Raw genomic sequence first — 14,842 nt, 5'->3', positions numbered from 1 at the left:
TCAAATCCCTGCAACGGAGTGAGCTCCCGTTGCTCTGTCTCAGCTTCTGCCAACCTAGCAGTTCGAAAGCACCTCAGTGCAAGTAGATAAATAGGTAGCACTGAAGCGGGAAGGTAAACAGCGTTTCCATGCACTCTGGCTTGCTGTCTGTGGATAAATGCCAGCTCCTTCGGCCTGAAAAGCGAGATGAGCACCGCACCCCATAGTCGCCTTTGACTGGACTTAACCGTCCAGGGATCCTTTACCTTTTACTAAGCATGTGCATACAAAGCAAAGGGTGATGGGAGTTGTAATCCAGAATATCTGGAGGGCACCAGATGGGCCAAGTCTGCTCTAGAATATAGAGAGGTCCATCCCCAGTCCTGTTGCATCACAAGGATGGAGCAACTCCCATATGAGGGAAGGTTGCAGTGTTTGGGACCTTTTAGTTTAGGGAAAACACAAGTGAGAGGCAACTTAAGAGAAGTTTATAAAATTGTTTATTGGGTAAAGTGGACAGAGAAGAACCACCCCCCCTTTCGTAACACTTGAACTTATGGCCATCCAATGAAACCGAATGTTTGAGGTTTCAGGACATTTGTTTTTTTAAGAGAGTTGAACTTGTGTTCGGGTCCTGCATGCAGGCTTCCCTTTGGGGCACCTGCTTGGCAACAGTGAGAACAGAATGCTGGACTATATAGGCCTTTGGCTTGATCCACCAGGCTATTATTATGTCCTTGCGTAATGTCCCAATTGTACCAGTGGCGTTCTCATATCATCTCCTATCCCATCCACCTTTTAACAGATAACAACTTTCATTAGCCAGAAAAGCAATTTGTTGTCCCACTTTAGCCAAGGCACCAGTGGCCGGCCGATAACATTGCACAATATTAAACCCCACATTTATCACCGACCCGTTTCTACCCAGCGAAGGAAGAATATCCAATTTGTAATTGTCACAGCCAAACATTTCTAATAACAGCTGGCCTGCTTGAGGATGGCAGTTAATCAAAAGAAGGGATGTCATTACCAAGTAATTCATCTTTGCCCATCAGGTGACCAGAATCAAAGTAAACCGTTTTTAGGAGAGCGTTGTGCAAGTCTGAACAGGTATGATCCTCCAAGCTTGGCCTCTGCACTTGAGACAAAGTGTGACCCCCCAGGCCAGGGGATACAGAGAAGAGCTTCCATTTGCCATGCTTAAGAACATAAACGCCTATGGAGACCCTGCAGGATCAGGCCAATGGCCCATCTAGTCCAGCATCCTGTTTTCACAGTGGTCAACCAGATGCCAGTGGGAAACCAGCAAACAGGATCTGAGGCTAAGATCTCCCCTCCTGGGGTTTCCATAAGCATTGCTGTCTCCATCTTGGAGGCAGAACATAGACATCATGGCTTAATGGCCATCAATAACCTCCATGAATTTGTCCGATCCTCTTTTAAAGCCATCCATGTTGGAAGCTGTTACTGCCTCCTGCGGGAGAGAGTTCCACAGTTTGACTATTGTTGTGTTTAGTCGTTTAGTCGTGTCTGACTCTTCGTGACCCCATGGACCAGAGCACGCCAGGCACTCCTGTCTTCCACTGCCTCCCGCAGTTTGGTCAGACTCATGTTGGTAGCTTCAAGAACACTGTCCAACCATCTCATCCTCTGTCGTCCCCTTCTTCTAGTGCCCTCAATCTTTCCCAACATCAGGGTCTTTTCCAAGGATTCTTCTCTTCTCATGAGGTGGCCAATGTATTGGAGCCTCAGCTTCACGGTCTGTCCTTCCAGTGAGCACTCAGGGATGATTTCCTTCAGAATGGATAGGTTTGATCTTCTTGCAGTCCATGGGACTCTCAAGAGTCTCTTCCAGCACCATAATTCAAAAGCATCAATTCTTTGGCGATCAGCCTTCTTTATGGTCCAGCTCTCACTTCCATACATCACTACTGGGAAAACAATAGCTTTAACTATATGGACCTTTGTCGGCAAGGTGATGTCTCTGCTTTTTAAGATGCTGTCTAGGTTTGTCATTGCTTTTCTCCCAAGAAGCAGGCGTCTTTTAATTTCGTGACTGCTGTCACCACCTGCAGTGATCAAGGAGCCCAAGAAAGTAAAATCTCTCACTGCCTCCATTTCTTCCCCTTCTATGTGTCAGGAGGTGATGGGACCAGTGGCCATGATCTTGGTGTTTTTTTTATGTTGAGCTTCAGACCATATTTTGTGCTCTCCTCTTTCACCCTCATTAAAAGATTCTTTAATTCCTCCTCACTTTCTGCCATCAAGGTTGTGTCATCTGCATATCTGAGGTTGTTGATATTTCTTCCGGCAATCTTAATTCTGGCTTGGGATTCATCCAGTCCAGCCTTTCACATGATGAATTCTGCATATAAGTTAAATAAGCAGGGAGACAATATACAGCCTTGTCGTACTCCTTTCCCAATTTTGAACCAATCAGTTATTCCATATCCAGTTCTCATTGTAGCTTCTTGTCCCACATAGAGATTGCTTAGAAGACAGATGAGGTGATCAGGCACTCGCATTTCTTTTAAGAGCTTGCCATAGTTTGCTGTGGTCGACACAGTCAAATGCTTTTGCGTAGTCAAAATTCAGTTTGACTGAATGCTGAGCAAAGAAATTCTTCCTCTTCTCTTTCCTGAATCTCTGAACATTCAGCTTCACTGGATGTCTACGAGTTCTAGTCTTAAGAGAGAGGGAGAATAGCTTTTCTCTATCCACCTTTTCCCATGCCACACATAATTTTTAAAACATCTGTCATGTCGCTGCTTGCTCACCAGGCAGAGGGCCCTCTCAGTAGTGGCGCCCTCCTTGTGGAACTCCCTCCCATCAGATGTCGAAGAAATAAACAACTATCTGACGTTTATAAGACATCTGAAGGCAGCCCTGTTTAGGGAAGTTTTTAATGACTAATGTTTTAATGTATTTTTAATTTTTTGTCGGAAGCTGCCCAGAATGGCAGGAGAAACCCAGCCAGATGGGCGGGGTATAAATATATTATTGTTATTATTATTATTATTATTATTATTATTATTATTATTATTATTATTCCCTAAACTAAAAAGTCTCAAACGCTTTCTTCATAGGGGAGTTGCTCCCTCCCTTTAATCAGTTTGGTTGCTGTTTCTGAACCTTTTCCAACTCTATAATATCCTCTGTGTGATGAAGGAACCAGAACTGTACACAGCATCCTCCACTTGGCCATGAAGCTCCTTGGCCGGTCGCGCTGCATCTCAGCCTAACCTACCTCACAGGGTTGTTGTGGTGGTTATGTGAGGAGAACCATATACACCCCCTTGAGCTGCTTGGAGGAAAAGGGTGGGATATACAAGCAATAAACTAATAAAATAGATATATAATGGCCAGCTCAGCATCCTAACGTCGCGTTCTAAGCTTCACGTGACCTTGCAGGGAAGCGGGACTCCCAAAGGGCATCTTGAAACATTCGCCCTTAGCTCAATTGGATGTGGGGAGAGTAGATTTTCCTCCGCCTTGAGTCATGCCTGCAAAAATTGCCCGAATTTGCATTCCTCTGTCTGCTGTCACATGCTGTCAGCACAAAGCAGGTGATGCTACTGACACGTCCTTGGGCATCCTAGCGCCCTGTGTCGCTGTTCCAGAGATGTCAAGACTCGCCCCGCTGGATATCCCAATGTCAGCCTCCTGCCAGGGAGGCAGAGCTCTTACTGGCATCCTCATTGCGACTTGCCCAGCCACCTCTGGGCCCTCTGAAAGTCTCTGGTAATTGGGATGAAGCAGGGTTCTCCTCGACAGCTTTGCTCCTGACGTGCCTAGAGGAAGAGATCGAAGAGATCGCGTTCCCCTCCGGTGTCTCCTATTTTAGACTGAGCAGAGAAACGATGATTGCCTCTAATTGCTTCTGTTCAGAGACCTGTTAACGGCTCGATGATGTTGTATTTACTCTCGGAAACGGGTTGAATAAATTAACAAGGGAGGGGGTAGGTATTGTGGTTTGGGGAAGGGGGTGGGTGGCTGAGTCAATGCAGGAGAAAGCAGGGGGTACGGGAATTAAATCCCCACTGAGCCTTAGGGACATTCCCTTTGGATAGGAACATCTGCCTCCCCTGCCCTGCCCCGCCCCAGAGTCATCAAGCCAGCTCTGCCTCCTGCCTTTCCTCCCTGTCCTTGCCCCTACACCCCAGGCACTGCAGTCTTTATTGTTTGCTTTCCATTATTCCCGGAAGAGCAGATTTCACCCAGGCAGCTGGAACTTTAGGAGAAATCTGCAAAATCTCTCTTCCTGCCCCCTTTTGTTGTTGTTGTTTAGTCGTTTAGTCGTGTCCGACTCTTCGTGACCCCATGGACCAGAGCACGCCAGGCACTCCTGTCTTGCACTGCCTCCCGCAGTTTGGTCAGACTCATGTTCGTAGCTTCGAGAACACTGTCCAACCATCTCGTCCTCTGATGTCCCCTTCTCCTAGTGCCCTCAATCTTTCCCAACATCAGGGTCTTTTCCAGGGAGTCTTCTCTTTCTCATGAGGTGGCCAAAGTATTGGCATTGTCATTGGGACCTGTGCTTTTTACCTTCTCCACAAATGGCCTGGAGTCTGGGGCAAGCAGGAAAGTAGCCAAGGTTGCCAACAACATCACATTGTTCAGCACGGCTGAAATTAAAAGGCTTGCCAGGAGCTCCGAAAAGACCCATCCGCACGGAGCGAATGGGCAGTAAAACAGCAACTGCAACTCAAAGTGAAATCTTAATTTCACATATTACTTTCACGGGGTCTGAGCCGGCGGTGGCAGACCAGGAGCGAGCCCTTGGGGCTGCGGCGCAGAGCTCGATGGAGATGTCGACCAGATGTGTGACATCTCTGTGAATTAGGTGAATTTCACTTCTGGGATCATTAAGAAAGGAATTGGAAACAAAACTGCCGATACCGTCATACAAATCACAGTGTGACCACGTTTGGAATACTGTTAACAATTCCACCTGCGTCACCTCGGAAAGGATATTGCATAGTCGGAAAAGGTTTAGAAAAAGGCAACACAAAAAATCAATTCTCTTCTGTGACTAAGGGTTACTACAATTGGAACTTCATAGGGTTTTTTGTGGGAGGCGTGGGAATATGTGAGTAAGAAGGATATGCTTTGATGGTGTTTCCTGCTTGGCAGGGGGTTGGGCTGGATGGCCCTTGTGGTCTCCTCCAACTCTATGATTCTATGATATGTGACAGAAGATTATAAAATTATTCCTGGCATGGAGAAATTGGAAAAGGAGACGTTCTTTCTCCCTCTCTCATAGCCCTGGAATTTGTGGGCACCCAATGAAGTTGAATGTTGGAAATGTTCAGAACAGAATAAAAAGAAAGAAAGGGCTTCACACAGTTTATAGTTAAACCGTGGAACTCTCTTCCGCAGGAGACTGCAATGGCCCCCAACCGAGAAAAGGATTAGACAGATTCATGGAGGAGGGGAGGGAATGGCTCTGTCCTGCCTCCCTTTGTATGCACACAGACAGGTTTCCCCGCAGGCAGAATGCCTCTGAAGTCAGTATACCAGTTGTTGCAAACAACAACAAGAGAGGAGGAATGCCCTTGTGATTGAATCCTGCTTGTGGGTTTCCCATAGGCATCTGCTTGGTCACTAAGAGAAGAGGGTTCTGGATGAGGTGGACCGCTGGGCCTGATTTCTTGCGAGCAGCCAGACGTGGTGCTGAGTCCCGTCCCCCCTGCAGCCTCAAATGTTCTCTTCTTCCAGATTTATAACATCTGTGAAGCCTAAATTATCACTCACCACTGCCCCAAAGCGATCAAATTAATGATTTGCCGGTGAATGGCTGTTTCCCTCAACTTCCCATCAGTCTCTGCTGACTGTGAGTAGAGGGTCCTTTTGCCAATTGTCACTCTGTCCCCCAGACTGTAACATGCAGCCAGTGTTTTTGTCATGGAGAAGAGTTTTTTAAATGCATCAGGGCATCTCCCCTCTCTCGGGAGCGCCTTGCTTCACAAAGATCCACTTCAAAGAGCTTTACAAGTAGGGAGAAAAGAGGACATCCACTGGTTTGGATAATAAGTGGAAGGTTTGTCTGAGTCCATATTGATTCTAGAGCACCATAGGTAAGTATCTTGCTTCCACGGAGTCTGGTGTGAATCAGAAGTAAAATCGACTTACCACAAGCCAAGGCTGTATCGAGAGAGAACATGGGAATTAGGTTATTCGTCTTTGGGACGGAACGAAACATGCAACAAGTTGAGGGAGACCCCAGCAAGCTTAGGAACCCACCCTGTGGAATGCCCTCCCACTAGAGGTCAAAGAGAACAACAATTACCAGACCTTTAGAAGGCATCTCAAGGCAGCCCTGTTTAGGGAAGCTTTTAATGTTTGATGGATTTCTGTATTTTAATGTTTGATGGATTTCTGTATTTTAGAATTTCTGTTTTGTTGGAAGCCGCCCAGAGTGGCTGGGGGAACCCGGCCAGATGGGCGGGGTATAAATAATAAATTATTATTATTATTATAGGAAGTTGTTGGCCTCTAACAACTGACTTCCCCCGGATCTTTTTACAGTTATTTGCAGCTGTGAGAATCACTTGTGCAGTGGCTCAGATGGAAGGATGGAGGCTGGGGAAGTCACAGAATTGTAGAGTTGGAAGGGACCCTGAGGGTCATCCAGTCCAACCCCCTGCAATGCAGGAATCAAAGCTAAAGAATCCCTGGCAGGTGGCACCTGTTTAAAAACCTCCAATAGAGGAGAGTCCTTCCGAGGGAGTTCATTCCACTGTCGAACACCTCTGACAGTCACAAAGTTCTTCCTGAGATTTACTTAGAATCTCCTTTCTTTTTACTTGAATCCATTGGTTTGAATCCCACCCTCCAGAGCAGGAGAAAACAAGCTTGCTCCCTCTTCCACGTGGCAGCCCTTGAGATATTTGAAGATGGCTCTCATATCCCCTCTCAGTCTCCACTTTTCCAGGCTAAACACACCCAACTCTCTCAACCGTTCCTCATAAGGCTTGGTTTCCAGATTCTTTGATCCTCTCGGTCGCCCTCCTCTGGACACTTTCCAGCTTGTCAATATCCTCCTTAAATTGCAGTGCCCAGAACTGGACACTGGATTCCAGGTGTGGTCTGACCAAGGCAGAATAGAATGGGACTATGACTTCCTTTGATCTGGACACTGTACTTCTGTTGATGGAGCCTAGAGTCCATCAGGCCCAGTGGTCAACCAGATGGCTCAAAGGGAGGCTTGCAAGCAGGACCCAAGTGTAACCCAAACGCCCTCGAACCACTTCCATTGCAGGTGGAAAACGTGTCAATGATTTGTGGGTATGTCCTTGTTTGTAATCCTTTTCTGAACTCTTGCTTTCAGGGATATTCCGATGCCTCTCGTCAGTTCTGGGGTAGAGCACGGCAACTTGAGGGAACTCGCTCTGGCCAGGATGAAAGACCTGGGGACGGAGGTAAAATGTGGTGTTCCAATCGAGCTTCTCTGGTGTCTCCTTCCTGCCTGTTCCAGAGATGAACTGACTCCCATGTGAAGTGTGCTTTGTTCCCAGGAATGACACAAGAGTAGGACCGCAAGCCACAGCCCCCCACCCAAGAAGAGCTTGTGGGCAGGGGGCAGGGAAACCTTTCCAAATTTTGCATGGTCTTTTGGGCTCTACGCCATCTTGCCCTCCCTCTTCAAACTCAGCCGGGGCACCTGATGGCTCGTTGCTCTTACGATTGGAAGAGAAGTCTCTACTGATCAAATCCGGACATGCATGTCTGTCCATTTCATAAAATTTATACACCACTCAATTGTAAAAAAAAAAAAACCCAAACCCTCAAAGCAATATAGAAAAAAGATGAAACAATAAAATCATCAATAAGAAAAAAAAACAATAGTTAAAGACTTTTTGAGAAGTTAAAATAACAGCAGATTAAAATTCGCGCCAGCTTTCTAAAACATTTGGGCAGGCTTGTCTAGACGAGGATGTTTGCGTCTGCCTGGTGTCAAGAGGCAGGGAGTTCCCAAGTGTAGGTGCTGCCACACTAAAAGATCCAAGTTGTTGCAAATGTAGAACGGGTCTTGCGTGGTACCTGTAACTGCGCCAGTTCTACAGAAGGGTTTGAATGGGTGCATGTGGGGCAGGAGGATCTCGCAGGTGATCTGGTCTCGAGTTGCTATGGGCTTTGCATACTCATAGTAACACCTCGAACCTGGCCCAGTAGCTAATCGGCAGCCGGCACAGACCTCTTAGCAGAAGCGTTGTATGCTGACAATGCCCCGCTCCCATCAGCAATTTCGCTGCAGCTTCCAGATCAAGAACACAGAACTGGTGTGTGGGTCTTAATTGCAGAGTCTGCCCAGCACAGTGAGAATCCACAGACTGCTCGGCCCAGCTAGGTTTGGTTGCCACTTCAGACATTTTGGATGTGAAAAGTTCTCCCTATTTATTTCCCTCCCTGCTGGACATGACTTATATTTTCCTGTTTTGGTGTGAGGAGGTGTCCTGTCTCCTTAAGGTCACCCTTCCCCACCCTGGTGCCCTGACACAGCTCTGGTGGCTGGGGCTGATGGGAATTGTAGCCCAAAACCTCTGGAGGGCGCCAGGTTGGGGAAGACCCCCCTTAGATCACAGATCCCGCCTGCACACTGCTTTCATGCCATCTGGTTTTCTGCAGGCAAATACATTTTCTCCCGCGTCCTCATTCATTTGTGTACGTATGAAGATTAATACCCTGCCCACCGGCTCACAGTCAAGCTTTCGGAATGGCTTGCAGTTAGAAACAAAACAACAAGAGCGTCATCAGCTGAAAACGGCAGCGGCCATAAACAAAAAAGCAGATAACAGTTTCGGATAAATATGAAAAGGTTCTTTGCCTGGCACTGGAAGGATAAAAGGCTTGCCCCATGCGTGGCTCTCCAAGACAAGAGTTCAACAGGCAATCCTTCCTGTGGGGTGAAATGGGTGGCGACCAAGAGACAGCAGGCGATGCTTAAGAGCACAGCTGGGTTAAACCAACCATTTAACCTGCTCCAGACCTTCAGGTAGCCCACGTAGGTCGTTAGGAACTGGCCCGATGTGTTACGACCCTTTGGATCAATCCAAATCAAGCCTCTTGCAGTGAAGTTCTGGACCGCCAGAAATTTCTAAGCGGTCTTCAAGGGCAACCCAACATACAGAGCACTGCAGCGGTCTTATTCAAGTTCTGCAAACCTTCAGGTGGCCAGCCTTTCTCACTCCCAGAAGAGTCACCTGAGCAGCCAGAACTAACAGCATGCCCAAGCTGTGAACTTTATCTTTTAGGGCAGGATAGCTAGCATGTGGCCTTCCAGATGTTTTCGGACACAACTGCCATCAGTGGCAGCCTGTATGGCCAGTAGTCAGGGCCGGTGAGAGTCGTCCATGCCTATCCAGAATAGTTTGAAGATGATCTCTCAGGCCAGGCAGACCACCTGCCACAGGTCCAGGTACCAAGGACAGGTGGTTTGCCTGCCCTGATAGGTCAAGGGCCAGGTGTTCTAGATAGGGGACTCTTCTGACGTCCTCCCTAATACTACTCACATCAGATTTCTGCGCCCAGAAATTGTCATTAAAAGCCTCCTCCTGCATTCCGAAGGAACTTGCTCAAGAGTTTCTCTGCAGGACATTATATTACTGCTCCGCCTTCCAATTCTATATCTCTCCAGCATGGAGCACAATGAGAGTTAGCACCTCATTCTGTGCCGTGGTGCTTTACATCAAATGGCACATTTTCTCCTGAGATGCATATTTGCTCAGTGAAACCGATGCCAATCAGTATGTCCTTTTTTGCATCTCGAAACACCAAGGATTGGGCTTTTGTTTTTCCCAGAGAAGCATTAGGGATGGATCGCTGAGCATTTTTATTTTGAAGCCTCCCCATTTGAAATGATCAGGTTAAGAAGTCTATCCCAACTTCATTTTAAACTCTGGAGGTGATTATGGGGAGTGCAGTGTCCCTTATCATGTCTCTCTCTCTCTTGCATAATTGCCACCTGCCTCTCTCCTTTCCCCCCACCTAGTGTCGCGATGTGAGGACGAGAGAAGTCGGAATTCAAGAGATTCATCACAAAGTGAGACCTTATCAGGTAAGACTTGTTCCTTCTCAGCGGGCCTTGGTCCATGTGTGTGTATATGTGTGATTTTTCATAAAGCCACATCAAAATTATTTTTTCTGAATATATAAAAACTATACACACATATGAAATCAGTTTAAGCGATCCTATTTTACTTTCCTCTTTAAGCCACATTAAAGGTGCTTCCTTGAATGTTTTTCTTAAACATTTCAGCTCAACGGTAGCCCTAAGTTTAGGGGAGAAAACCTCTCGGTGTCATGTGTGACCAAAGGCAAATGAATGGCACGCTCTAATGCCCACAATCCTTTGCAAAGTTTTGGGTGGGTGTCTCATGAAGGTGGTCCAGCCCAGCTTCCTCCAACAGGCAGCAGCTAATGAATTTTAACAGGGAGAAATGTAAAGTACTACACTTGGGCAAAAAAAATGAAAGGCACAAGTACAGGATGGGTGACACCTGGCTTGAGAGCAGTGCATGTGAAAGGGATCTAGGAGTCTTGGTAGACCACAAACTTGACATGAGTCAACAGTGTGATGCAGCAGCTAAAAAAGCCAATGCAATTCTGGGCTGCATCAATAAGAGTATAGCATCTAGATCAAGGGAAGTAATAGTACCACTGTATTCTGCTCTGGTCAGACCTCACCTGGAGTACTGTGTCCAGTTCTGGGCACCACAATTCAAGAAGGATACAGACAAGCTGGAACGTGTCCAGAAGAGGGCAACCAAAATGGTCAAAGGCCTGGAAACGATGCCTTATGAGGAACGGCTTAGGGAGCTGGGCATGTTTAGCCTGGATAAGAGAAGGTTAAGGGGTGATATGATAGCCATGTTCAAATATATAAAAGGATGTCATACAGAGGAGGGTGAAAGGTTGTTTTCTGCTGCTCCAGAGAAGCGGACACGGAGCAATGGATTCAAACTACAAGAAAGAAGATTCCACCTAAACATTGGGAACAACTTCCTGACAGTAAGAGCTGTTCGACAGTGGAATTTGCTGCCAAGAAGTGTGGTGGAGTCTCCTTCTTTGGAGGTCTTTAAGCAGAGGCTTGACAGCCATATGTCAAGAATGCTTGGATGGTGTTTCCTGCTTGGCAGGGGGTTGGACTGGATGGCCCTTGTGGTCTCTTCCAACTCTATGATTCTAATGTGAGTTGCTGTGCACATGTAGTGCACATGGTATTATATGATTTAGGCCAGGGGTCAGCAAACGTTTTCCACAGGGGGCCGGTCCATTGTCCCTCAGACCTTGTGGGGGGCCAGACTATATTTTTGGGGGGGAATCCCCCCCAACTCTCCCCTCCCTTCTCCACAGCACCGGACGAGCCCCAGTGGCTGCTTACCTGTGTCTTGCGAGCGGCAGGGACTGGCGGCGGCAGAGGGACAATGAGCGGTGCAAAAGGGCAGGATCCGGAGAGGGGCTGCTTAAAATGGCGCTCAGCCAACTGCGGCTCAACAAAGCCCAGCCCCCTTCCTCCTCTAGGCAGGGCGGGGAGAAGCCAGGAGGAGGGAGGGAGGAGGTGCCACCGCAGTGTGTGTGATGGAGAGGGGGAATGGCGCAGCCCGAATGATCAGAATCCCTACGCCGATCCACGCAGCGATTCCCAGACCATCCGCGGGCCAGATCCAGAAGGCAATTGGGCCGGATCCGGCCCCTGGGCCTTAGTTTGCCAACCCATGATTTAGGCTGTACTTGGGACGTTTCATTATGTTGCTGCTGATCATTGATTACAGGCTGCTTTGGAATTCATTTGAGTGGAAAGCAGCATAGAAACAGGTGAAATATATTTAGATCTATCAGTGAAAACATTTGGAGGGCACAAAGTTGTGCAAGATTGATCGAGCATAAGTGATTGTGGTAGGCCATGAAGGGTCTTACGGTCTGGACCCTTCGGTTGTCGTTTTTTCTTCTCTTTCTCTCTCTCTCTCTTAATGTTGGCAATGTTCAGGACATTCTTCCTTTTATGCCTGACCTGCCCAGCATGGGTGTGTGATTTCTACAAATGCTTTCTCATTTAAAGTTCCAACACCAGCTTCCCTTGTGTGAAAATACAATAATCTCACATTCAGCTCTTATCTGATGCTGCTGAAAATCCATCTGCAGCGAGGCGGACAAACTTGAAGCGATTTCACACACACACACACACACACACACACACACACACATGCTCCACTCAAAGCCCCACGCAGACAATTGCCTGCATGGCCGTGAAATTGACTTTGGACTCCAAGGGCTGCACAATTATGATCACCCCCATGGTTGCCATCTCAATTTTTAATTTTTTCTTAGTCAGCTTCTCAGGCCTTTCTCCTCCTCTTCCTCTCTTTCGAACAGGTTGAACTGATCCGGAGAGAGTACGCGGCCAACGGCGGCTGGGAGACCTTCCTATCCTATGAGGACCCCGAGCAGGACATCCTGATCGGCCTGTTGCGCTTGCGGAAGTGCTCAGAGGAGGCGTTCCGGGCGGAGCTGAAGGGGGGCGTCTCCATTGTCCGAGAGCTCCACGTCTATGGGAGCGTGGTCCCCGTCAGCAGCCGCGACCCCTCGAAATTCCAGCATCAGGTACCTGAAGCCTGCCTCTATATAATTTTTTAAGATTTATTTTCTGTTTACAGTTTAAAATACAGTATTCATTTGAACATCCTTAAAATATCAGTGACTTCCCTTCTTCTTTTTCCATGGTTCATTTTGCATATCATACATCCTTGCATATTTTACAAAAACTACCGGTAAACCATTCAGTATTCCCTTATTGCATCCATCAAAACTTACTTGCACTGTTGAATTTATCTTAATGCTGCCAACCTTTTCAGGTGTACACAACTATTTCCCATACAGTGGTACCTCGGTTTAAGAACAGTGCAGTTTAGGAACAATTTTGGCTTACAAACTCCGCAAAACTGGAAATAATGTCTTGGCTTGAGAACTTTACCAGGGTCTAAGAACGGAATCCCAAAGGTGGAAGGGCACCGGCGGCAGGAGGCCTCATTAGGGAAAGCACACCTCGGTTTAAGAACGGTTTTGGTTTAAGAATGGACTTCTGGAACGGATTAAGTTTGTAAACCAAGGTACCACTGTATCCTATAATAAAGTGCAAGTGTCTCTGCGTCCAGATTCCCTGTGTCCCTGTGTCCGCGCTACTGCGCATGTGCCCCACAGACACAGGGATTGGATGCAGAGACTGCACGCACACACACACGCGCTCTCCCCCCCCCACCTACCGTTTCCCTGCGGCCGCCAACCGTTGCTCCCAGCCGGACTGAGCGTTAGCAGCGGGGGGGGGGGGAGAGAGCGCGTGTGCGTCCAGCAAGGACAGGTCCCGGGGTTCGGAGACCCTGGGATGTCTCCTTTCTATCGGCGGCTGGGGGAGAGGAAGGAAGGAGGAGAAAGGGCTGCTTTCTCCTTCATTCCTGTCCCCCTGCCACCGACAACAAGGACAGGTCCCGGGGTTCGGAGAAGCACTGTGCAAGCGCTTCTCTGAACCCCGGGATGTTCTAGCGCCCGTTTATTCAACGGGCTGAATTACACTAGTATTCAATAAAAGTTTTCCAATCTTCTCTAAACATATGTTCTTCTTGTTCTCTTATTCTATACATTAAGTCCGCAAGCTGTGCATACTCTATCAGTTTAAGTTGCCATTCTTCTTTGGTTAGGACCTCGCTCAGTATCCATTTGGGGGCTAACAAAACATGGGCTGCAGTAGTAGCCTACATAAATAATCTTTTTTGACACCTGGGAATTTCAGTCTGAATTATCCCCAACAGAAAGGACTCTGGGGTTTTTTTGGGGGGGGGTACTTTTTTCAATTCATTATGGATCGTTTCCCAATACTCTTACCCTTTTACAAGGCCGCCGCATATGAAAGAACGTTCCCTCCGCCTCTTTGCATCTCCAGCACTTACCTGATTCAGTCTTGTACATCTTGGCAAGCCTACTCAGAGTTAAATACCATCTGTAAATCATTTTCAAGTAGTTTTCCTTCAAGGAATAACATGCTATGAACTTCAAATCACTTTTCCAAAGTTTCCCCCAGAGGTTAAAATCTATATTGTGTCCTGTATCTGTTACCCGGTGTGTCGACTTCAGGTACCTGAAGACTTTTAAGCAGATGTACTTGGGAGTATTTAACTAGATCAGGGTGGTCTATTTCTCTGAAATGCTCTTTCCAGGAAGGTCCCTCTGGCACCTTCATTATATACTTTTAGGCGCCAGGTGAAAATTTACAGAGGAGAGGGCTATTGTTGGCGACTATTGTTGGGACCCAGGTGGCGCTGTGGTTAAACCACTGAGCCAAGGGCTTGCTGATCAGAAGGTCGGCGGTTCGAATCCCTGTGACGGGGTGAGCTCCCGTTGCTTGGTCCCAGCTCCTGCCAACCTAGTAGTTCGAAAGCACGTCAAAATGCAAGTAGATAAATAGGAACCGCTACAGCGGGAAGGTAAACGGCGTTTCCATGTGCTGCTCTGGTTTGCCAGAAGCGGCTTTGTCATGCTGGCCACATGACCTGGAAGCTATACGCCGGCTCCCTCGGCCAATAATGCGAGATGAGCGCGCAACCCCAGAGTCGGTCACGACTGGACCTAATGGTCAGGGGTCCCTTTACCTTTACCTTTTAGCCGGGATGGCTCTGCTCTGCCTCCACAGCTGGAAGCAGCAATGTTTCTGGAAGCAGCGATGCCAATTTCTGCAAACCACAGGAGGGGAGAGAGTTGCTCTTGTGTTCGAATCCTACTTGCAGTATTCCCATGTGCAGCTGGGTGGCCACTGTGAGAACAGGATGCTGGGCCAGATGAGCCATAGGTCTGATCCAGCAGGCTCTCCTTA

The 14,842-nt window shown here is 47.7% G+C and overlaps 1 protein-coding gene across 1 annotated transcript in view; it reads left to right on the top strand.

The window, feature by feature from the left end:
• The window catches only part of ELP3 (elongator acetyltransferase complex subunit 3), an 88,638-nt gene that overhangs the window by 53,400 nt on the left and 20,396 nt on the right, over nt 1-14,842 (top strand). Inside the window, exons 11-13 of the mRNA XM_035110832.3 lie at nt 7,310-7,400; nt 9,971-10,036; nt 12,355-12,582. Coding sequence (XP_034966723.3) covers nt 7,310-7,400; nt 9,971-10,036; nt 12,355-12,582 — 385 coding nt within the window. The remainder of the gene's footprint in view (nt 1-7,309; nt 7,401-9,970; nt 10,037-12,354; nt 12,583-14,842) is intronic.

This window comes from Zootoca vivipara, chromosome 3, assembly GCF_965207765.1.
Source record: "Zootoca vivipara chromosome 3, rZooViv2.hap1.1, whole genome shotgun sequence".
Taxonomy (NCBI): Eukaryota; Metazoa; Chordata; class Lepidosauria; order Squamata; family Lacertidae; genus Zootoca; species Zootoca vivipara.
This window is presented reverse-complemented; position numbering and strand designations above follow the sequence as displayed.